The 25818-nt window shown below is 41.3% G+C and overlaps 1 protein-coding gene across 1 annotated transcript in view; it reads right to left on the minus strand.

Moving 5' to 3' along the window:
• The window catches only part of itga8 (integrin, alpha 8), a 242751-nt gene that overhangs the window by 144891 nt on the left and 72042 nt on the right, over positions 1 to 25818 (minus strand). The window contains exons 12-13 of the mRNA XM_059972246.1: positions 22073 to 22278; positions 16813 to 17004 (exon numbers count right to left, since the gene is read on the minus strand). Of these exons, the coding sequence (XP_059828229.1) occupies positions 16813 to 17004; positions 22073 to 22278 (398 nt within the window). The remainder of the gene's footprint in view (positions 1 to 16812; positions 17005 to 22072; positions 22279 to 25818) is intronic.

Below are 25818 nucleotides of genomic sequence, written 5' to 3' on the forward strand. Positions count from 1 at the left end.
TTGACCTTTGGCTTAGTATAAGTTTACACTTTAGGAAAAATCTTCCCTCTACTTCCAGAAAGCATGCTGAAACAGTCATCCTTAGGGATTTCTTAGTATTCAGGGTGAGCAGCTTTAGTTGGTGATGGTAGTGACAGTGGGCTGAAGTGGTGGTGATGGAGACAGGTAGTTCTCTACACAGAATATTTGGCTGTTTTACCGTCTCTTCACAAAACCAAGGATCTACTGTATTAAGCCAGGGTTTTCTAATTTCATTTCAAATAGTTGCCACGTTTTCCCGCAGCTTTCCCCAAGCTATTGCATTTTAATTTGCTATTTTTTAAGTGATTTCAGTGAGAAAAATATTCTAATTACAAAAGGCTTACTGGTCAAAAGGGCGCAGTATATTTAGTAAGACAGTAGAAACCCGTTTTAAAAAAATAAGCCCACAGTGACAAGTATATTTTTAGTTTGATTCCTGCTTCTCTATTAAACATTTAACTTGGCGACTGGAATATCTGTTATCAATTTTCCTCCTCTTTCTTCTGTTGTTTCGCTCTTGCAACAGAAAAAGTCTTTCATGGGCTGTAAGCTACAAAATAAGTTCATGTACATCTATTTCCTTCCTTTACACTCTGCAAAAAGATCTGCTTATCTTTCAGTTTTTTTAAAGAAATGCATACACTTTACATCTGTTTTCCCTGTCAGATTCTGAATGATGTGCGTGTACTTCCTGATTTTGTGTTTCTATTGGGCATTAAAACAAGGAAAACTTCTTCCAGCCCTGATCATCGCAAACCCCCCCATATTTTTTTCTCTTCAGCCTTTAAATTGAGACACTGCATGGGACATTACAAAACAAATGCTATGCCTTACTATACTTGTTAAAATCAGTCTGGACACTTAAATTTAATGGATTAATAAAGGTTTTATAAAATGAGTTAAAGAAATGTATTTGGTATTCATGTATAAATATCCCAGAGATATTATAATGCGTGCAAAGAAATAATAAAGAATCATTACAGGAAAATAATACAGTTAAGGTGACAGGGCAGTAGGATTCAAAATGATTAAATAATGGCCGGATTTTTTTTTTCGGAGATATAGCATAAGAGGAAATAGTTTAATGTATTATTGTTAGGATGGTTAACATTGGCTCCATATGATAAGTAAATCGACAGAGTTTCAAGAAGATTGAGAATGGGACAATGGCTTCACTAGACCCTATGGCTGGGGATCTGATGGTGGGAGGTCAGACGCCTATGAACCCTCAGAGTGGGCACTTTGCATTTTAACACATTGATGATCAGCCGTCAACAGGTGAGAATGAGCTGCCTAAAAGATCATGAAGTTCAATTCTGAAGCTCAAAGGCTGGAAAGTTATTCAGAGATTCTAAATTATGCTGCTGTGCTTTTGAAAACAGTGTTAATGCAGAGGCAAACAATTTTGCACATATTACTGAGTGCCTTGATACCTCACAGGAAGCCTGTGCCTTCATTTTATAGTGGGATTCTCCTAAACATTATTTCAGTTGTAAAACTCCTCCAAGTAATGTTTACAGTTGTACAACATTTTCAACCTCAGTGGTTCTTACTCACTCAGATCGTGAGATCCTATGAACTTTTTCCTCCCCCAAACAATTTATGCCAAAAGCAAACATTCAGAGTGATAAAGTAACAGGGCATGGAGACAGCCCAAATTGCCTAAGCTGATCATCGTGTCCACCAAATTAGTCCAGCTTGTTTGCTTTTAGTCTACATCCTCTGGATACTTACCCAAATACCTTTTAAATGTTCTTACTAACGCTGCCTCAGCCATTTCCTCTGGCAGCTCATTCCATGCATACACCACACTCTGCATGAAGAAATTGTTCCTCAAGTCCATTTTATCTCTGTCCCCTGTGCATTTCAAACTACATTGCTTGCCCACACTGACAGCTGAGATCTTCTATGACCTCTATTATGTGTGCATGGACTACTTTACTTTTGCAATCCTGGATCACTGTCACTCTTATTTTCTTGCCTCAGGGTCATTCAGCTCAGTGCCAGTGATCTATGCCACATTTCGCAGTTCGCGGCTCACTGCTGCATTGAAAAAAATCACCTAAACACAAAGGCCTGGGAGGAGTTTGTCAGGAAGGCCTCTGTGAGTGCAGCCTCTGAACACCTCCACTTTGGGGAAGCCAACAATACAGCCAGGTCCGCCTTTGCCTATTTATCTTCGGCCCACAAGGCTGTGCAAGCCAGGCACAGTGGTCTTCCTGGACTGCAGGCTTTCCCAAAGCGGAGGTCTTTGTTAACTGCACTCAGGTCCTTACAGAGATCTTCCTGGCAGCCACCTTCCAGAGTCCCCTGACTATGCTGAAGGATCTCAGGGTTCCCAAGAGAAAAAAGCAATGGGCACCGCCAACTCATCACCAGTTCACTCTGACCCCACCCCAGAAGGATACTCACAGCAATATTGTGCCACCCTACCCTTCCCAGCCCCATCACTACACTGTTTATTCATTCTTCAGAAACACTCCCCCATGGGTGGAAGTATTCTTTTGTTCCTTTAAGATCCAGCTTCTGTGGTCACACCGACTGCAATAGACAGTTACAATGGGAAGAACGTGCAACACAAAAAGCAGGACTGCAATATAGAAGCCGTAGTGGTGCTGCATTATATGGGGGTGTTTGGCACTGTTATTCTGTGAGTTTCGCAGCTGAAGGCTTTGCCCTTTATGTGTCCTTCACAAACAGTGTTAGGGTGATCCAATCTCTTCCAATAGTAAAAACAAAATTACCTGGAGCAATTCCTCGGGCTATGACTTCTGAGCATGATGGAGGTGCTGTCATTCACATCCGCTGGAGCCCCTTGGTCTTACATACAACACTGTCCTCATAATTCACTGTTGCAAGGATATTAGGCAGTCCGCCAGAAGAGAAGAATGGGGGTGCTGTGTTTATATGGGTCGCTCGCCAGAACTCAGCTACACTGACAGATTACTGCTTTTCCTTTCGTTTCAGCCATTTCATTTATTATTGTGATAGTGCATGGAGAGTTATTTTTATAGATCTCTGGTATAATGAAAACTATCTGCCAGCTTTAGTTCAGATTGTTCTGTCAATTGCAACAATGGAGAACATTTTAGACAAGAAATAACCAGAGAGAAAGATTCGCTTCACATTATAACCCTCTCCCTCATATTCCTGAAGCATTTCCATCAACCGCAGGTGGTAAGTCAGGAATGAGACACAACACTCCCTGTTTGTCTGGTTGTCTACAGCTCTACATTACTCTGGTAGCTCAGTGCCATCCAGAGCAGAGTAGCCCATTTGACTGTCATCAGTTCCAATATCTTAAGCACTCACTCCTTCAGCCACCAACTAAGACTGGCTGCTGTGAGTACTATTGTCACAGTATGTGGGGGTTACCTGCCAGGACTTCTTTTTCAGTGCGACACATAAAGTGGAGCAGGAACCCAGCAGGTCAGGAGGCATCTACAAGAATAAACAATTGATGTTTTGGACAAAGACATTTCATCAGGACTGGAACGGAAGGGGGAAGAATCCAGAATATTTTCCCCCAGTTGTTCTTATTTTGGCTTCGTCTCCCTTCCTTCCCAGTCCTGATGAAGGGTCTCAGCCCAAAACATCGATGGATTATTCCCCCGACTTGCTGAGTTCTGTCAGCACTTTGTGTGTGTTGCTGTATGTTTCCAGCTTCTGCAGAATCTCATGTGTTTCTTCTTTTTCAGTACCACTCATACCTGTAACCTCTGCTACCCAGAATGACAAGGGTAACAGATGGATGGGTAGTGCTAATTGACAAACTATTCTGATAGGAAATACATTACCAATCCATCATTCTTTAAATCCAGTATCTTAATTAACTCAACTATAATTTAAAGTACCAACTCATCAAATTAATCTTGTGCATTAACAAAAGCAAAATAAAGACCTATACAATTTCTCCTGCAGTCTGCGTCAAGCTTTTGGTGATACTTTTGATTCTAGAGACTGACAATGTCCTTCCCATCCCAGCCCACTGGTTTACTTAGATGTCTTACAAAGCCAACACCCCAGTCTTGGATGCAGAACACCATCCACTTCCTTGAAGACTGCTTCAGACATTCCCTGCATCATTAAATGCTGTGTATCCTCTTCTTCTGCCACAATTCCAAGAGTGAGCAAGTCCCTCTGTCCTATGGCTGCCAAGTTACAACTCACAGCACTTGAGAGACTTGTCAATGTACAGCAGTTCTGGGTAAAAGGCACATAACGCTGACCCTTTATGCCTAAGGCATTGCTCTGGACTGAGAGAGATTCATTGAAATCCAAGCTCATCACCAACATGAGGAAACAGGTGGAGAATTATGGACAGCCAAACCTAAAAACCTGCAACCCAAAATGTTAATTCCAATTATCTTTCCACAGCTGCTGCATGACCGGCTGCATCCAATAATTCTTACTTTTTCACTAATGGAACAAAGCGAAGTTTTTATCAATACTTAGCATCTGCTTATGTTGTTACCGACTGATCATAAGATAGGCCTCTCTGACTGACTCAACTGAAGCTGCTATATGACACAGGAGAAATTTTGAACTAGGAGTATCAGAGGCACAAGAGTTTCTGCAGATGCTGGAAATCTTGAGCAACACATAAAATTATGGAAGAACTCAGCAGGTCAGGTCAGATCTATGGAGGGGAATAAGCAGTTGACCTTCAGGCTGAGACCCTTCATCAGGACCCAAAGATGACTGGGTGAGTTTCCCCAGTGTTCTGTGTGTTGGACTGAATAGTATGTCAATGTGCCCAATGTTGCCAAGTATTTTTTTTTGCTGATTTTCCTGAGGTTGCAATGTTGAGGCAGTATTCGTTCAGATGGGTTGCTTACTGAGCTTGTCCATTCCCTCAGGCTGACGTGAAAGATCCCACTGTACTGCTTTGAGGAAAAGCGGGGGAGTAATTTCCAGAACGGTGGCCAATCTTGACCCTCCATCAATTTCACTAACAATGAAATTCATTGTCACCAGAAAAGAACAATAAAGATATATTGCACAGTGCACCAACAACCAACCCTTTCACACACCTGCTCCAAATTTAAAATTCAGATATGCCAAGGGCCAAGGTATCACAGACTACTAAAAATGTACAGAAAACAATTTCCTTTGCTACGCATGCATTGTGTAGCTCTCAAAATAAAGCCTCAGGTAAGTCTAGGACTAGGCTCAGAGGCTCTCTCGAGAGAGGGACAGCACTGAGAGTTAAAATGAAGCTCGCTGTCAAAGAGAGGCGTGGATCTCCGCAATGTCCAGACGGTGCCAGAAATGGACAGTGATTTGGGAACTGCAATTATGAGCCCAGTGTGAGCAGTCAGGACCTCTTCCTGGAGGTACTCAAGGAGCCAGCTGGTGAGGGAATCAGTGTGATGTGGGGTGTGAGGACTAAAAGACAGGAGATAAGAATGGAAGCACACTGGAATCTACTTCAGGATCAGACGTACTCCAATGTAGAGAAGAACAATGATCTAAAGAAGCTTTTTATATAGAGCTACATAGATCTCAAAGGCAGAATAGAGGTATTATCTCAAATGCAATTGATGAGTAGAACTGCCTGATTGAATTTCTAGAGGGCATAATGATTACAAAGTGTTCTAATCCATAATGTACATATCACTGGGAATCAACTGTGTTCCACACAAAAATTTCTAATTCATCTTCTTGTGCTCATTGGACCTTGCTTCAGGCAAACTGGCCTTTCTGTCTCTTACACTTCAATAATGATAAATTTCAAAAGCATTCTTTCATTAGCAGCTGGCCCACATCACATCCTGGTTATGCGACCACTGACGCCAGGCAGACAATCTCTGAAGAGCATTGACAATGGCTGGGTCACCCGTCTTGTAAAAACAAACACTGCTCAGAAGGCAATGGCAGACCACTTCTGTAGAAAAATTTGCCAAGAACAATCATGGTCATGGAAAGACCATGATTGCCCACGTCATACAACATAATGAACAAATATTAGCTATAAAAATATTTCTGTATAGCTGAACAAGAATGTAAAAAGGACTTGATAAATACAACTTCTGTATATACAAAGCAAAGGCAGAGCCTCGTTCCAAGCAATGAAGGACAGGCTGGAGCGAAGCAGTCATCCGATGTTTATGTGGGGTCTGCAATAACACTCAACCTGATCATTTCTCAGTTGAGAGGTAAAGCCAAGCTCCTGCCTGCCTGCTCAAGTAGTTCAGGTAAGTATTATAGATCCCAGAACACTATTCAAAATAGTACTGGCAGCTCTCCCAGTATTTTAGTCAACAATTCTCCTGAAAAAATAGATTAATTTACCACTCATCTCACAGGAACAGAATTTTTTGGCAACAACAGGCTTGTTGCACTCACTGCTGACTTCTGCAAAAATTTACCGGTCCCATCTTCCCTGATGTTGCTTAAAGCCACCTAATCCAAAATGGATGATCCTACAAAAGGCGGAAGCTTTCATGGTCACATGGTGGTGGAAGGATCTGGGGAAGGATTTGTCAGGAGCAGCCTTCCACGTGGAAAGAATGAACTTAATATTGACAGCCAGTAAATCTATATTCCAAGATTATATTATTCAGAAACATCAGAATCCATGAAAAATCAAACAACTAAAACATTAATTTTTTTAAATCACAGCAACATTTTTCATGGAAATTAAAAGCAGCAAAAAATCTCAATTATTAAATAATGCACAAAATATTTCAGTGGCCCTTATCCTTCACCCAGTTTCCTTCTCTTGAGAGAAATAAAGGACCAGCTCTTCCTCTCCCAGGTGTAACTTGGCAAAAGTTTCCCAACATAACTGATGGAGGATTTAAGAGTCCAGTATCAGACCATGGTAAAGTGACCACTATCTAAATTCAACCAGCAAATTTGGGACTTCTACCTCCCATGGGATTTTACTATAGACTTTCCAGCACTACCCCACAAAAGCCATTGGGACATAGAAGGAAGAGACATGCAGGCAGATTAAGGAAAGGTGTAAAAACAATAGGAACTTTTTAATGCAAGAGGTTTAAATGAGGCAGAATTTGTTAGGTGCATCCTGGAGGGTTTCAAAAAGCAAAAGCAGGGGCTGTACTGGACCTAGTGTTGAGTAATGAGCCTGGCCAGGTGATCGACCTTTTGGTGGGTGAACAGTTAGAGAACGGTGACCACAACACCTCAAGTTTTAAGATGGCTATAGATAAGGATAAGCATGGACCTTGTGGGAGAGTATGAAATTGGAACAGGACAAATTATGAGAATATCATGCAGGATCTAGAGAGAGTTAATGGGAACAGATGATTTTGGGCTTAAAGATAAAGGGGGAACATTTGCTTGGATGTGAAAGACAAGTGTGATCCTTAATGAGTACATCAATATTAACCAAGATGAAGGATATGGAGGACAGAGATGTCAGTGCCAAGACGGGCATTTTGAAGTAAAGGAGGAGTTAGTGGTGGGTCTCTTAAAGAGCATTGAGGAGGATAAGTCTACAGGGTCTGAAGAGATTTCTGGGGCCTTGACTAATATATTTGCGTCCTCTCTAGCCACAGGCCAGGTCCCAGAGGACTGGCGAGTAGCTAATGTTGTTCTATTGTTCCAGGAACCAGGGATAATCCTAAAAACTATAGACTGGTGAGTCTCACATCAGTGGTAGGGAAGATACTGGAGAGAATTCTTAGAACAGCATTTATGAATATTTGGAAAACCATGGCCTAAGTAGGAAGAGCTACGATAGCTTTGTATAGGGCAAGTCGTGTTTTACTAACTTGATTAAGTTTTTTGATGAGGTGACAAGGGTGATTGATGAAAGGAGAGCTGTAGATGTTGTCTATATGGATTTTAGTTTCCCTCATGGGAAGCTCATCCACAAGATTAAGCTGTGTACTATCAATGGTTAATTAACCATTTGGATTCAGAACTGGCTTGCCCATAGAAGACAGAAGGTGATGGTTGAAAGGACTTATTCTAGCTGGAGGTCTGTGATTAATGGTGTTCCACAGGAATCTGTACTGGGACCAGGGCTGCTGGTGATGTATGTAAATGACCTGGATGAAAATGTAGATGGGTGGGTTAGTAAGTTTGCAAATGATATTAAGATAGGTGGTTTTGTAAATAGTGTATAAGACTGGCAAAGAATACAATGGGATATAGATCTGTTGCAGATACGGACGGAGAAATGGCAGATGGATTTTAACCCGACCAAATGTGAAGTGTTGTACCATGGTCAGTCAGAATCCAAAACAGGTTTAATATCACCGGCACATTTTGTGTAATTTGTTAACTTTGCAGCAGCAAAACAATACATGATAAATATAGAAAAAAATCTGTGAATTACACATATATATGTGTGTGTGTGTGCATGTGTAGGCCTCCGTTAGTCTCGATAGACCATGGATTTGCAGCTTGGAAAGTTTCCAGGGCGCAAGCCTGGGCAAGGTTTTTTTTTAATAGAAGACTGGCAGTTGCCCAAAGTGTAAGTCTCCCCTCTCCATGCCACCAATGTTGTCTAAGGGAAGGGCATTAGGACCCATACAGCTTGGCACCGGTGTCATCGCAGAGCAATGTGTGGTTAAATGCCTTGCTCAAGGACACATACGCAAGCCTCAGCCGAGGCTCAAACTAGTGACCTTCATATAACTAGACGAATGCCTTAACCACTTGGCCACGTGCCAACACGTGTATATATAAATATATAATATATTAATTGTTAAGTAAGTAGAGCAAAAAAGAAGAAATAAAAAGCAGTGAGGTAGTGTTCACAGCTTCAATGATGGAAGCCGCTTTTTTTGAGGCACTGCTCCATGAAGATGTCCTGGATACTAGAGGCTAGTGCCAAAAAATGGAGCTGACCAAATTTACAAACCTCTGCAGCTTACTTTGATCCTGTGCAGTAGCCACCCGCCCCTGTACCAGATGGTGATGCAGCCAGTTAGAATGTTCTCCACAGTACATAATGTAGAAATTTGCAAGTGTTTGAAGTGACTCAAACTCCTAATTAAATATTGAAATATAGCCACTGTCTTGCCTTCTTTATAGCTACATTGATATGTTGGGACCAGGTTAGGTCTTCAGAGATCTTGACACACAGGAACTTGAACTTGCTTACTGTCTCTACTACGAGTACTGGTGTGTGTTTCTTCATCTTACCCTTTCTGAGGTGCACAGTCAGCTCTTTGGTCTTACTGACAATGAGTGCAAGGCTGTTGCTGCGACACCATTCAACTAGGTGGTATATCACAATCCCATACTCCCTCTCATCACCATCTGAGATTCTTCCAACAATGATTGTATCATCAGCAAATTTATAGATGGCACATGAGCTCTGCCTAGCCACAGTCATGAATGTGGGGAGAGTACAGCAGTGAGCTAAGCACACATTCCAGAAGTGCGCCAATGAGGTGGAGATGTTATTTCCAATCCACGCAGGTTGCGGTCTTTTGGTTAAGAAGTCAAGGATCCAGTGAAGAGGGAGGTACAGAAGCCATGGTGTTAAACGTTGAGCTGTAGTCAACATACAGCATCCTGACATAGGTTTTTATATTGTCCAGGTGACCCAACACAAATGAGAGCAAATGAGATCACATCAACTGTAGACCTATTGTGGTGATAGGCAAATTGTAGTGGGTCCAGGTCCTTGCTGAGGCAGGATTTCATTCTAGCCATGACCAACCTCTCAAAGCTTTTCATCACCACAGATGTGAGTGCTACTGGATGTTAGTCGTTAAGGCAGCTCACACAGCTCTTCTTGGATACCAGTATAACTGTTGTCTTTTCAAAGCAGGTGCAAATTTCTAACTGTAGCAATGAGAGATGGAAAATGTCTTTGAACAACCCCGCCATTTGGTCGGCACAGGTTTTCAGAGCCTTACCTGGAACACCATCGGGACCTACTGCCTTGTGAGGGTTCACCTTTCTGTAAGACAGACTGACATCTGTATCCGAGCCAGAGAGTACAGGTCACCAGGTGCAGCAGGGACCCTCACGGCTGTGGTTTCATTCTCCCTTTCAAAGCAAGCGTAAAAGCCATTCAGTTCATCTGGGAGTGAAGCATCACTGCCGTTCATGATACTGGATTTCACTTTGTAGGAAGTCATGGCCTTCCAACCCTGCCAGAGTTGATGTTCATCCAATGACGCTTCCAACCTCACTTGGAATTGTTCCTTAGATCTTGAAATAGCCCTCTACAAGTCATACCTGGTTTCCTTGTACAGAGCTGGGTCACCAAATTTGAATACCATAGATCTAACCCTCAGCAGACTATGAACCTCCTGGTTTATCCACAGCTTTTTATTTGGGTATGTGCAGTAAGTTCTCATTGGTACACACTCACCCACACAGGTTTTAATGAAGCCGGTGACAGCCGTGGCATGTTCATTCATACTCAAGGATGAGTCCTTGAATACGGTCCAGTCCACCATTTCAAAACAGTCCTCTAAGTCCTGTAAGAGGCTTTTTCAAGCTGGCCTGGATAAAATCCTCCAAAATGATGGGGAAGGTATCAGGATGTGCTGTTTCATGCCTGTTGGTCCCATCACACAGTTTGTCTAGAGCCTTATTTGATAATGGCCTGTGGTGGGATGTACACTGCTACCAAAATGGTCACTGAAATCTCCTACGGCAGGTGAAACAGATGGTACTTGATTGAAAGTTGTTCTGGTCTGGTGAACAAGACTGGGACAGAACCACCATGTTTGTACACCAGGAGGAACTGATCATGAAGCAAATCCTTTTCCCCGCCTTTGAAAGATTCAGCAAGCCTGTCTTTGCGGCATATCGTGAACCCGTCAATCTGAATCGCTGCATCCAGAAAGGAAGGGATTAACCAAGATTTTGTGAAACAAAAGGTCAAATGTAAAGAGACAGTACACTGTTAAGAGCAAATCTCTTAACTGTTGATGAGCATAAGGATCTTGGGGTCCAAGTTCACAGCTCCCAGAAAGTGACTATGAAGGTTGATAGAGTGGTTAAAAAGATATATGGCATATTTGCCTTTATTAGATGAGGGATTGAGTTCAAAAAAATCAAGAAGTTACGTTACAAGTTTATTAAACTCTGGTTGAGCTGTATCTGCAGTATTACATACAGCTCTGATCACTTAGGGGATGTCGAGGCTTTGGAGAGGGTGCAGAGGAGGTTTACCAAGATGCTGCCTGGTTTAGAGAGCATGTGCTATCATGAGAGACTGGATAAACTTAGGCTGTTTTCTCTGAAGCATTGGAGACTGAGAGGAAATTTGACGAGGTTTATGAGATTATAGACAATAGACAGTAGATGTAGGAGTAGGCCATTTGGCCCTTCTAGCCAGCACTGCCATTCATTGTGATCATGGCTGATCATACACAATCAGTACCCCGTTCCTGCCCTCTCCCCATATCCCTTGACCCCGCTATCCATGAGCTCTATCTAACCCTCTCTTGAATGCATCCAGAGACTTGGCCTCCGCTGCCTTCTGGGGCAGAGCATTCCACATATCCACCACTCTCTGGGTGAAAAAGTTCTTCCACATCTCAGTTCTAAATGGCCGAACCCTTATTCTTAAACTGTGGCCTCTAGTTCTGGACTCACCCATCAGCGGGAACATGCTTCCTGCCTCCAACATGTCCAATCCCTTAATAGTCTTATATGTTTCAATCAGATCCCCTCTCATTCTTCTAAATTCCAGTGTATTATGGGAGGGAGGGATAGATAGAGTAGACAGACAGTATCTTTTTCCCGGGGTTGAAGTATCTAATACCAGAGGGCATGCATTTAAGGTGAGAGGGAGTAACTTTAAAGAAGATTTAAGAGGCAAATTTTTCTTAAACAGAGAGTGGTGGGTGCCTGGAATGGATTGCCTGGGGTGAGGTGGTGGTGGAGGCAGATACGTTTAAGAGACATTTAGCTAGGCACATGAATGTGAGGAAAGAGGAGGGAGAAGGATATTCTGAGGGCATAGGAGATTAGTTCAACTGGCCACTAAATTACTATTTTGTTTGATTCAGCACAACATTGTGAACCAAAGGGCTTGTTCTATGTTCAATGTTCTAGTAAAGTGCTGCCCTGTTCGACCTCTCTCTTCAACTCAGTCCCTTGAGTCTTGGCTGCATCCTCATAATTCTAACTGAGCACAAAGGCTTGGATCTCCAATGAAACCGAATGAAGGCTTCATTGTTAGAGGTGATGTCATTCAGGTGAGATGTTAACCTCACCTTCCCTCCTAGGTGGAGGCAAATACCCCTTGCAGTTCTTCAAAGAACATCAGGGGAGTTCTTTTCAGTGCTGATAGATATCACTCAGCCAACACTTGCAAGCAGATTAACAGATCACACTTGGAATATACCCGCTCTGGAAATTCACTGCGTTTAAAGTTCTCTGTTTCAGTCCAAGTGATTTCACTGCCAGATTTCCAACATTACAACCATGACTTCAGTTCAAAGTTTCCTCACTAACTCTATAGCGCTGTAGGCACTCAGAAACTTTGAAAGATATACGAGTGCAATTCCTCCTCACTATTCATTATTTATGTAAATTGATGACACTTAACCCCGTCTATCTTCACAGATAATGGGCATCGTGCCGATAATGTTGTTGATGAATGGACGATGAGGATTCAAGACTATTAAAACATGCTCCAAGTTTGTTTCTGAGTGAGACTCTGACAAAGCCTTGAGGAAAATGCAATTAAGTGAAACTAAATTTAGATTTAAACCTTCAGATTTTTATTACACTTCTCACATCGTCAGAATATCCCACAGCACTTTGCAGTCAATTAAAAAACATTTGAACCACAGTCCCTCTTGTAGTGCAGGCAAACCTTTCCAATAAACTAGACTGAATGACAATAAAAATAAATTAAAAAGCAGTGGTTACCTTTGCTAATCGAAGAAAAACCACTGGCGTCAAATATTACGATTTCCACTAGATTTCTAGACAAGAGCAGGTTTCATAGTCTCCTTTACTGCTATTTCTGGGGAGTACTTTGAATAATTTCCTGTATTGGGCTAAAAGTTATGTTATAACTATTTATTCCAATTTAATTGCAAACCATGATGTGTTTATGTGAACATATGGAAAGATGAAAGTGAAAAATACTTTTGTATTTTTCAGATTACTAACTCTACCTTGACACAGCTGGACAAAAAGCTATTGCTGGACTCAATTTCATAAAATTGCAGCCAGGAACTAAGTTGGAAAATTTCATAAAGTCTCAAAAGACTTTTTAAAGCCTTTTCTTCATAGACATAGCATAGTACAGGACAGGAACAGGCCCTGTGGCCCACAATGCTTCTGCTAACCATGATGCCAAATTAAACTAATTTCACCTCTCTGTTCATATGTTTGACGAAATGCCTCTTAAACATCTCTGTGGTGAATGCTTCCACTATCTCCCCGGCAGTGTTTTTCAGCTTCGACCACCCCCTGTGTAAACATTCCCCCCCCCCCCAAGTTCCCTTTAAACTTATCCCCAGTCACCTTAAACATATACACAAGGGAAAAGAACACCATCTACCCCGTCTCTGCTTCTGCAAGCGTTCCAGAGTAAACCATTCAATTTGTCCAAACTCTCCTTATAGCTAATACTCTCTAATCCAGGCAACCTCCTGGTGAATTTCTTCTGCACTTTCTCCAAAATTTCTACATCCTTCCTATATGCAGCATCCACACCCCAAATGTGGCTTAATCGAGTTAGATACAGCTGTAACATGACTTCGTCATTGTTTTACACTTCATGCCTCAACAAGTGAAGGCAAGTATGCAGCATGTATTATTCACCACCAATCTAATTGTGCTGCCACTTTCAGGGAGCTATGGATTCAGAGATGCTGACTGGCTCCTTTCATGATGGCATTTTTTGAGCTTTGTATAGAATGAGCATTTGGGATACAGAGTAGTGAATGGAGTTTTGATTGTGACAGTGCTGTTACCAGTGGATTAAATGGCTGCCGGTACATCAGTTTGCTAGTCTAGAAGTAGACGTGTACAGCTCTTCTGTGATTTAACTTCAATACCCCAGTCATGTTCAGGAAGTGCACTGTTCTGCATATTGGGAATTCTTTGTGTGGTCAATTATGGAAACAATATAAGCCCTCCCAATTTCTATCAAGTGTTCACCCACTACAATAGACTCAGATTTACAACCATGATAAAATCTGCAGATGCTGGAAATCCAAAGCAACAAACATAAAATGCCAGAGGAACTCAGCAGCATCTGTGGAAAAGAGTAAACAGTAGACGTTGTAGGCCGAACCCCTTCTTCAATCCTGAATCGTCAACAGTTTACTCTTCTCCACAGATGCTGCCTGGCCTGTTGAGCTCCCCCAGCATTTTGTATGTGTTTCACAGTAAATGCAAAGCACTTGAGGTGCCATTGACCAAGAAATTGTTTCTTTCTTAGCCTTTTCTAGATGATATATTTTCTTAACTACTGCAAAAAGACAAGTGGCGACAAATCGTTAACCATTTGTGCTCCTGAACAAAATCAAGTTTCAACAATAATCCAATAGGAAATAAAATCATCCTTAATTAAGCTTGTTAAACCAAGAAAGCTGTAAATTAAACCATGCACTCGATTTTTCATTCATCTTTTGTTTCAATGTTAACTATAATAATCACATTATATGCATTCATTGATTTATTTATTGAGATACAGTGAGGAATAGGCCCTTCCAGCCCTTCAAACTGCACTGCCCAGCAAATCCCAGCCTAATCAAGGGACCATTTACAATGACCAATTAACCTACCAACCTGTAGGTCTTTGGACTGTGGGAGGAAAACGAAGCACTTAGAGAAAACCCATGCATTCCAAAGGAGGACATACCAAGTTCTTGCAGATGGTCAGCAATGAACTCCAAACTCTGACACCCCAAGCTGCAATTGCATCACACCTACCACAGAGCCCACTGACAGATACTCCTTGACAGGTTATAATCATATAATTTCAATTAAGTTCCTTTCCAAAGGAAATTAAATAACAGGTGAAGTGTGATGATGAATACTAATACTTGGAAATTTAAAAGCAGCTCAAGCTTTAAAGCATCACAGAATTCTGTAATAATTATTATAAAACAATCTCTGAGCTGAGAAAATCAAGTAAAATAAAAGGGGCTCAATGGTATCCATTTCAACAAGTTAACATTCCCTTTCAATAATCTTTTTAAATGTGGTTGGACAAAGCTGTAACACCAAAGGAACTCTTGCAGTACAGTTACAGTTGTACAAAATATTGGTTAAGGCACAGTATTTATTTCTTTATAGATGTAGTGCAATAACAGGCCATTCTGGCCAACGAGTCCACTCCACCCAGTTGAGCATTTCTGTCCAATTAGCCTCTACTAAGCTACGTGTCTGTGGAATGTGAGAGGAAACTGCAGCTCCCGGAGGAAATCCATGCAGACGTGGAGAGAACACAAATAGTTAGCGCCAGAATCGAACCGGGGTTGCTGGCTCTATAATACCATTATGCTGCCATACTGTCCTTTGAGCACACTACTGGTCACCACACTTTAGTGTGTTTAAGCCAGAGAGGCTGCAGAAAATAGTCACATGGGTGTTAACGAGATTGGAGGGGAGTTACCAGGAGAAATTGGAAAGTTTATTTCTGACTTCACTGGTGCAAAAGAGGCTGAGAAGTGATGCGACTGAACCACATACATTTGTAAGGGACACAAATAGGCTCATAAACACAATAACATCTTCAGATGCTGGTAATCTAAAGCAACACATGCTAGAGGAACTCAGCAGGTCAGGCAGCATCTATGGAAACAAATAGATTGCGATGTTTCAGGCCGAGACCCTTTTTCAGAAGAAGGATAGTGACTGTTTCCAATGGTAGAGGTGTCCAAAGCTAGAAAGCATAGGGTTAAGGAAAGAGGAGAAAATATAAAGGAGAACTGGAGGGTAATGTTTTCACAGGAGTCAGTGGTTTCTGCAATGATCTACCAAGAGAGCTGGTAGATGCAGGAACAGTAAAATATTTAAGAGGTATTTGACAGATTCTTGAATGAGGAGGGTGTAGAGAGATATAGAATTAATCCAGGCAAGCGGGATTAGTAAAAATGGGTCTGACAGTCAGTATGGGCCCAGTGTTTCTATGTTGTACAACTCCATGACCTTATGAAACTGATTTTACTGAGTTGAATGCCTTTAGACTAAATAAAATTTGGTCAGTACTGACGGTTCATAGTTACCTGGAGAATCCCTAGCACTATGAAGCAGATTAAACTATCTGAAAAGCAGCAGATGGAAAAACTAATGTAATTTTAAACCAGTGTTGGTACAAGCAGTATTACCACTCACAGCTTTTTTAGAGAGAGGCAAGGGCATTTAATGATTGTGTTTATTTGCTCTATTCCAAGAAGAGTGAAAAGATCCATATCATTTGCCTATTGGATTGCTTTGCCCACTGCAGTACAAATAAATGACTGTAAATGCAATGTTGTTGGTCTAATGCAGTTACAATGCCTTTGTGTATTGTTGCTAAGTGCTCAAAGGCAGAATCTCTAGTATCAGAAATTCAGGTACACACAGGGTACTGATAAAGGGGCTTGACTGCCAGTAAAACCTCTGAAAACAAATGAACAGGACGCTGTGATAGTCAGGACCTTCCAATCATTAAAAACCACAGGCAAGTGCAGAACGCTGTCTAAATAAAGCTGAGTAAGCCTCACAGCAATGAAACTGTACTGAATGAACCCGCGTCATCTAGTATGTGTAAGCAGAGGACTCTCGACCACTAAATCACTATTTTCATTGGTCTCTCGTCATATTGATGGGATATTATCCTCTGACAAGTGATATTTTACTAATATTTAAAGTGTAAGTTAAGGTAATTCATACCTGGGTACTCATTTCTGTCTATGTCTGACCCTCCTCGTAGAGTAAAACCAAATCCAGATGGCATTGACTGAGAGGCCCACAAGCCCTCCAGGACCTGTGATGGCTTGGAGGTTAACCCAGTTTTTTGGCCATTGTAGATCAGAACTTTGCCTCTTCTGTCCTCACCTCCAAATGGCGTTCCAATTGCAATATCTATGTGAGCAAAAATTTTTAAAAAGCAAGCTAGCTTTGATAATGCAAAGGTGGTAATGAAGGCTACAATCTTCTACAAATACAAGGACATTTGACATTGATGCACAAAGAAGAGTCAATGGCTTTACTGTAAATCATGGCTGCATCTTGAGGGACAGTAGAGACTGCAGATACTGGAATCTAGAGCAACAAGCAATCTGCCGGATGAACTCAACTCCCTGCATCCTCTGTGCGGGGAGAATTAACTGTTGATGTTTCAGATAGACACTCTGCATCAGAATAAAACATCAACAGTTCCTCCCCCGTCTCTCTCTCTCTCTCTCACACACACACACACACACACACCTCGACCTGCTGAGTTCCTCCAGCAGTTTGTTTTGCAGCTATACAAAATTCTGACCATCAACAGTCCTAGTAGAATTTTAATGTCAGTAACCAGTTGCAGTTTCTCTATGAGATCACAGATATTTTCAATTCTTATAATCTAATTAATATCTATTGCTGTTTATAGTTAATGAAATTAACTCTGATATTAAAACATTTCTGATTTTGATATACGTATTTAGAGTTGCGATTGAAATTCGCCGGAAGCATCATCTTTTTCAAATGAGCCCTTCTACTGAAACCCTCACATCATGCTTCAGTTATTAGCACAATCCATTTAGGAGTTTCCAATTTTTGACTTTTCATAAACTTCAATGGTTCGAAAGCTCTACTGTTGTATTTGAAGCTGTACCAGATATCACCTACCCAATGCATCTGAGCTTGCTAACACATTTTGCCCTCGCAGAAACAACTTCCCATATAAAATTCTTATTCTTGCATTTCAATTCCCACAGAAATTCAATTGGCAACATTTGAATGCTGATAAAGTTATAAAAAAAAACAGGATTTGCTGAAAACATTCAGCAAATCAGACAGCAAGTGTAAAAAGAAAATAAATTAACATTACATATCAATGACCTTTCACAAATCTAAGAGGTTAGAAAATTAGCCTGATTTAAATTGCATAAAAAGTGGTGGAGAGAATAAAAGGAATGCCTGTGACAGGCCAGAGATTAAGAGAGACCAAGGGAGTCTGAAATACACTTGTTAATTATAGATGATCTCTCTGGAGGAACTGTAAAGAGCAGATTAAGATAGAGTAGAGAGGAAACAAATGCTGGATTTACAGTGCCTATACAAAGTATTCACCCCCTTGGAAGTTTTCATGTTTCATTGTTTTACAACTTTGAATCACAGTGGATTTAATTTGGCTTTTTTGACACTGATCAACAGAAAAAGACTCTTTCATGACAAAATGAAAACAGATCTCTACAAAGTGACCAAAATTAATTACAAAAATAAAACACAAAATAATGGATTGCATAGGTATTCACACCCCCCCCCCCATTAATACGACACACCAAACCATCACTGGTGCAGACAACTGGCTTCAGAAGTCACATAATAAGTTAAATGGAGATCACCATGTGCAGTTAGGGAGCTCAATTGATTTCAGTAAAAATGCACCTGTATCTGGAAGGTCCAACTGCTGGTGAGCCAGTATCCTGGTAAAAATGACACAATGAAGCCAAAAGAACAGTCCAAGCAACTCTCGTCAAAAGCTTATTGAAAAGCAGAAGTCTTTTAAGAGACTCCTGGACAGGTACATGGAGCTTAGAAAAATAGAGGGCTATGGGTAACGCTAGGTATTTTCTAAGGTAGGGACATGTTCGGCACAGCTTTGTGGGCGAAGGGCCTGTATTGTGCTGTAGGTTTTCTAAGTTTCTAAGTCATGAGATGGATACAAGACACTTTCCAAATCATTGAATATCCCTTGAGGTACAGTTAAGTCAATCATCAAGAAATGGGAAGAATATGGCACTGCCATAAATCTGCCTAGAGCAGACCGTCCTCAAAAATTGAGTGACAGTGCAAGAAGGAGACTAGTGAGGGAGGCCACCAAGAGACCTATGTCAACTCTGGAGGATTTACAAGCTTCAGTGGCTGAGATGGGAGAGACTGTGCATACAGCAACTGTTGCCTGGGTGCTTCACCAGTCGTAACTTTATGGGAGAGTGGCAAAGAGAAAGCCACTGTTGAAAAAAACTGACATCACACCTCAGCTAGCATTTACCAGAAGGCATGTGGAAGACTCTGAAGTCAGCTGGAACAAGATTCTATGGTCTGATGAAATCAAAATTGAGCTTTTAGGCCATTAGACTAAAAGCTACATTTGGCGCAAGTCAAACACCGCCCATTATAACAAACACACCATTCCATGAAGCATGGTGGTGGCTGCATCGTGCTGTGGGAATGCTTCACTGCAGCAGGCCCTAGAAGGCTTGTGAAGATAGAGGGTAAAATGAATGCAGCAAAATACAGGGAAATCCTGGAGGAAAACGTGATGCAGTCTGCAAGAGAACTGCGACTTGAGAGAAGATTTTTTTTCCCAGCAAAACAATGACCTCAAACATTAAGCCAAAGCTACACAGGATTGGCTTAAAAAGAACAAAGTTAATGCCCTGGAGTGGACAAGTCAGAGTCCAACCTCAATCCAACTGAGAATTTGTGGTTGGACTTGAAAAGGCTGTTCACTCACAATCCCCAGGCAAACTCAAAGAGCTTGAGCAAGTTTGTAGAGAAGAATGGGGAAAAACTGCAGGGTCCAGATGTGCACTACTGATAGATCATAAGATGTAGGAGCAGAATTAGGCCACTTGGCCCATTGAGTCTGCTCCAGCACTCAATCACGGCTGATCCTTTTCTCCTTTCTCAGCTGCACTCCCCACAAACTTTGATGCCATGTCCAAATAAGAACCTATCAAGCTCTGCCTTAAATACATCCAACGACCTGGCTATTGTAATAAATTCCACAAATTCACCACCCTCGGGCTAAAGACATTTTACCACATCTCTATTTTAAGTGGATGCCCCTCTATCCTAGAATCCCCCTCCATGGGAAACATCCTTTCCACATCTACTCTGTCTAGGCCTTTCAACATTTGCAAGTTTTCAGTGAGATCCCCCCCATCCTTCTAAATTCCAGCAAATACATTCCTCGTATGATAGCCCTTTCATTACCAGAATCATCCTTGTGAACCTCCTCTGAACCCCCTCCAATGCCAGCATATGTTTTCTTAGATGAGGAGCCCAAAACTGTTCACAATAGTCAATGTGAGGCCTTACCAGTGCCTTATAAAGCCTCAACATCATATCCCTGCTCTTCTATTGTAGACCTCTTGAAATGAATGCTAACATTGCATTTGCCTTCCACACCACCAACTCAAAAATTGCATGTTAACCTGTTTAGAAAACGGTCTGCACATTTATTTCTACTACCAAAGTGCATGACCATGCATTTCCCAACACCGTATTTCATTTGTCACCCTCTTGTCCATCCTCCTAATCTGTCTAAGTCCTTCTGCAGCCTTCCTGTTTCCTCAACGCTACCTGCTCTTCTGCATCATCTACAAAACTGGCAACCATCTCATCTAATCTATCATCTAAATCATTGATATACACTACAGCATAAAAAGAAGCGGACCCAACATTGACCCCTGTTGAACACCACTAGTCACTGGTGGCCAACCAGATAAGGATCCTTTTATTCGTACTCTCTGCCTCCTACAATCAGCCAATGCTCTGACAATGCCAGTAACTTTCCTGTATTAACATGGGGTCTCAACTTGGTAAGCAGCCTCATGTGTAGCACCTTCTGAAAGTCCATAGAGATAGAGACCTATCCACATGGACTCAAGTCTGTAATTGCTACCAAAGGTGCATCTACTAAATAGTGACTTGAACAAGGTGAATACTTAGCCAATCAATAATTTTGTGATTTATATTTAATTAATTTGGATAATTTTTGTAGAGATCTGTTTTCACTTTGGCACAAAAGAAGTCTCTTTCTGTTGATCAGTGCCAAAAAGCCAAATTAAATCCACTATGATTCGATGTTGTAAAATAATAAAACATGAAGACTTCCAAGGGGGATGAATACTTCTTATAGGCACAGTATAAGAAACGGTAATAAAGCAAACCTCAAATAAGAGTTAGAGGTCATATGTTTAAGGTGAGAAGTTCAGAGTCATCTGAGGGAGAACTAGTTCATTAAGTGTGGGATGAGGTGCCAGCCGAAGTGATAGATGTGGGTTCAATGGAAACGTTTAAGGGAGGTTTGGGTAAGTACATGGATGAGAGAAGCATGGAGAGCCATGCTCTGGGTGCAGGTAGATGAGACTAGGCATAAAACCATGTTGGCAGGGACTAGGCAGGCCTCAGTGCTGTAGTGCTCTATGACTCTGAAAGAACAGTGAAAATAAAACAGCAAGCCAGACAACATCTGTGAAGAGAACAGCACACATGCTAAAGTTAAAGGTTGCAGACATTTTATCAGAAATGGTCAGCTCTGATATAATCCAGTGTAGCTGCTTATCTGAAATTGTTGAATTCAACTTTGAGTCCCAAGGCTTGTCAGCAACTGTGCCTCTGTTCATTGAGCTTGTATCAGGCTTGAGGGGACAGTGTAAAAAGTAAAGTCAACGTGATCAGACGTAGAGCAGAGATGGGGAATTAATTTAACAGGCAACTTGAAGCCAATGGTCACCCCTGCAGGTAGCTCATAGATGTTCTCCAAGGGTCACCCGATCTGTGTTTGGTTTCTCCAATATTAAGTGTTTAGCTATACTAAACTAGAGCTGATGTCGAAACACTGTATTGTTGCCTCCTTGTGATTTACTGTCTCATGGACTCTTACGGAAAAAAGCCCTTCAGCCCACCATATCTGTGGTAGCTCTTTGCTCATCTTACAATAATCCCATTTATCCACATCAGGTCCTTCCTATTTCCCTGCAATTTCATACCTATTTACTCAAGTGATAATTAATATTTGCTTGCAAGCAGACTTTGCATGATTCACAGTTCACAATATTATAAATTTCTACATCTACCCTAACAGAAAATACATCTACTTCTCAATAACTTAAAAGCTGCCTTTGCTCAAATGACACAGTCTACATGAGTACAGAAAGAACAAAGGGTTGGAAATTCTTTCACAACTGGAAAGATGACAATGAGAACATACCATTATAACCATCTTGATTCAAATCCCCCAAAGGTGCTATCGCACTGCCAAATCTTCCAAATATTTCAGTTCCCAACAATCTCTGAGGATCGGTGAAGAGGAATGCTTCCTCCTGCAGGTAGAGGTAAACCTGCCCAACTTCCTTCAGCTTCCCATCGGACTCCTGGTCCATGAAAAGAGGAGCACCAACCAGCACGTCATCCAGTCTGTTAAATACAATTCAAAAGCATGGAAAGATGTGGGTTAGAACTCTGTGTGTATTCCAATGGTAAAACATTTGATTTTCCAAGAAGTTCAATTCCATTGAATAATGAGGATCATTTCTTGTTGGTGGCTGGTGACTAGTGGTGTTCTGCAGGGGATGGTGTTGGGACCGCTTCTTTTCACATTATATGTCAATGATTTGGATGATGGAATTGATAGCTTTGTAACCAGGTTGGTGGACAATCCAGTGAAAGGTGGAGGGGCAGGTTGTGTTGAGGGAGCAGGGAGCTTGTAGAAGGACTTAGAAAGATTAGGAGAACGGGCAAAGAAGCTGCAGATGGAATACAATGTGGGGAAGTGTATAGTCATGCATTTTGGTAGAAGGAATAAAGACATAACTGTTTTCTAAATTGGAAGAAAATTCTGAAATCAGAGATGCACAGGGACTCCAGAGTCCTCATGCACTGTTCCTTTTGCACTATTCTCAACTGCAGGTTGACATGGTAATAAGAAAAGCAACAGTAATGTTAGCATAAATAAAAACACAAAATGCTGGCAGAACTCAGCAGGCCAGACAGCATCTATGGGAGGAGGTAGTGACGACGTTTTGGGCCTAAACCCTTCATCAGGAGTGAAGTAACATGGGATGGTCGAGGGGGGATAAGAAGTGGGGGGAGGGATGAAGTAGAGAGCTGGGAAGTGATAGGCTGAAGGGAAATGGGCTGGAGGAAGGTGGAGAATTATGGGAAATAAAAGAGAAAGAAAGGTAGGGCTGGGGGGAGATTATAGTGAGGGGGGGAAAAGAGAAAGAGAACCAGACTAAAATTATAGATAGGGATGGGGTAAGGGTGGGGGCAAGGGTAACAACAGAGGTTAGCATCCATTTTGAGAGGACTAGATTTAAAATTAAGGATGTAATGCTGAGACTTTATAAGGCATTGGGCAGACCACACTTGGAATATGGTGAGCAGTTTTGTTCCTTATCTAAGAAAGGGCGTGCTGGCATTGGAGAGGGTCCAGAAGATGTTCATGAGAATGATCCCAGGAATGAAAGGGTTAATATTTGAGGAGCACTTGATAGCTGGGCCTGTATTCACTGGAGTTTAGAAGAATGTGGGGGGGGGGGGTGGAATCTCATTGAAAACTATTGAATGTTGAAAGACCTGGATAGAATGGACATCAAGAGGATTTTTCGAGGACCAGAGGCACAGCCTCAGGATAGAGGACATCCCTTCAGAACAAATATGAGGAGGAATTTCTTTAACCACAGGGTGGAGATTCTGTGAAATTCATTGCCATGGACAGCTGTGGAGACCAAGTAATTGGGTATGTTTAAAGCAGAAGTTGTTAGGTTCTTGATTTGTAGGGGTGTCAAAGGTGATGGGAGAAAGCATGAGAGTGGGGTTGACAGTGATAATAATTTGGTCATGATGGAATGGCAAACAGACTCAACGGGCCAAATGGTATAACCCTGCTCCTATGACTTATGGCCTATTCAAATTTTGAGAAGGAAATGTAGAGTCAATGCTCAATGCTTTGAGTCAAGTCCCTTCTTCTGAACTGCTAGTCCCAAAACATCAATGGTACATTTTCCTTCACAGAGGCTGCCTGACTCACTGAGTTCCTCCAACAGCTCTCAGTTTGTTCACATTTGAACATCTACAGTCTCCTAAATCCTTTGAATTTTTAAGCATTTCATTCACCTCTCATTCTTCTAAACTAAAGACAGCATCATCTTAGCCTGCTTGATCATTCGAGACAAGAACTTGCCACTTGGAAATCAATTTGGTGAATCTTTGCTGCACTCCCTCAATCACAAGTATATGCTTCATTATCCAGGGAGAGCAAACCCTGACCACAAGAGCTGCGATAGGAGTTGTTACCAGCAAATGAACTGTGACACATGTTTGTCTGAGTGTAGCCCAGTGGAGAGGATGGGAGAGGGTCTGGTGGGGAAGGGCAATGTGCATGCTGATCTGATAATCCATGGGGAGACTACTGGTCATTTAATAAAAGAAAGCTTATTAGAGCTTGCTGGGTCTTCCTATGTTTGTTCACACCTGAAAGAGAGTTTGAAGAGGACATTTCCTTCTACTGAGGATGATCTCTGTATTGTCTCCTGGTGAAAGGATTTGAGTACTATGCATAAGAGTGAAGTCTGGGAAAATTTGCATAAAGTCAGATTATAAATCAGGTCTTCCATAACCAAAGAACCCCCTGTATTTTGTACAGTTCAGATTCCCACACTGTGGCAAGGGTGGAGGTCTTGCTGAGGTTGCAGCGGAGGTTCGCCAGAAGGTGGCTCTGGGTTAGAGTATATTAACTGTAAGGAAAGGTTGGAGAAACTTGGATTATTTTCCCTGGAGCAGCAGAGGCTGAGGAGCAACCTGTAAATTTATAAAAGTCCAAATCCACTACCCTATCTACTCTGGAGCAAACTCTGATGTGTCTGTTAAGTATGATTTATCTTTCCTAAATCCAGATTGATGACATTATTATTTTCTAAGTGTCCTTCTGCTGCTTTATTAATAGTAAAATGTAATTTCTTCCCTTTGTCTAATGTCCAAGTAACTGATTTGTGGTTCCATGTTTCCTCTCTCCCTCTTCTTAAATCATCAGATTACATGCTGCCTTCTGAGCTGTGGGAAGTATTTAGAATCCATGCCAAGCTAGAAAATATTAAGTAGTGCACTAACTTCCTCCAAGGCCACCTCCTTCATGTCTCTAGGATATAGATTTCGAGGTCCTGGAGATTTATTGACTTTCAGTCCCATTATCTCTCCTATTTAAATTCTTTACTAATGCTCACTTTTTTAAGCCTCTCGTTCATTCCCTGAGACCCAAATTTATTTATTTCTTCCCTCTGCCATCCGATTCCTAAATGGACATTGAAGCCATGAACACTACCTCACTTTATAAATATATATTATTTCTGTTTTTGCATGATTTTTAATCTATTCAATGTATGTATGCTGTCATTGATTTATTTATTTCTTTTTCTTTTTCTGTATTATGTTTTGCATTGAACTGCTGCTGCTAAGTTAACAAATTTCACAACACATGCTGGTGATAATAAACCTGATTCTGATTCATATACACACATATTACCTATACCTGTATAATATATAAGATATCTCTCTCTGTCCCTCACTAAAGGCTCTTCTGGGCTAATTTTACTCTTCCTGCTTGACTACTGTCATTTTCCACTCTCACTTTCTTTTTCACCGTTTCAGCTCTCCTTTGCTGAATTCTTCCTGTCTCGGCTTAACTGAGTATTTGGGCAACATTATTTTACTTTTCCTTTAATCTAATACTACCTTTAACTTCTCCTCATTGCCATGTTGGGACCACTTTTCCTGTTGGATTTTTTTGCCACAAAGAAAGATGTATTACTTGATGAACACTGTATTACTCTTTAATCATTGCTTGTTTACTGCCCAATTTTCACACTTTAGCATAACCAACACAATTCTCATATGATTGCTTTATTTAGATTCAACACCGAAGTTTCAGATCGATTTAAGTTACGTTCAATTTTTATG

This window comes from Hypanus sabinus, chromosome 6 (assembly GCF_030144855.1).
Source record: "Hypanus sabinus isolate sHypSab1 chromosome 6, sHypSab1.hap1, whole genome shotgun sequence".
Classification (NCBI taxonomy): Eukaryota; Metazoa; Chordata; class Chondrichthyes; order Myliobatiformes; family Dasyatidae; genus Hypanus; species Hypanus sabinus.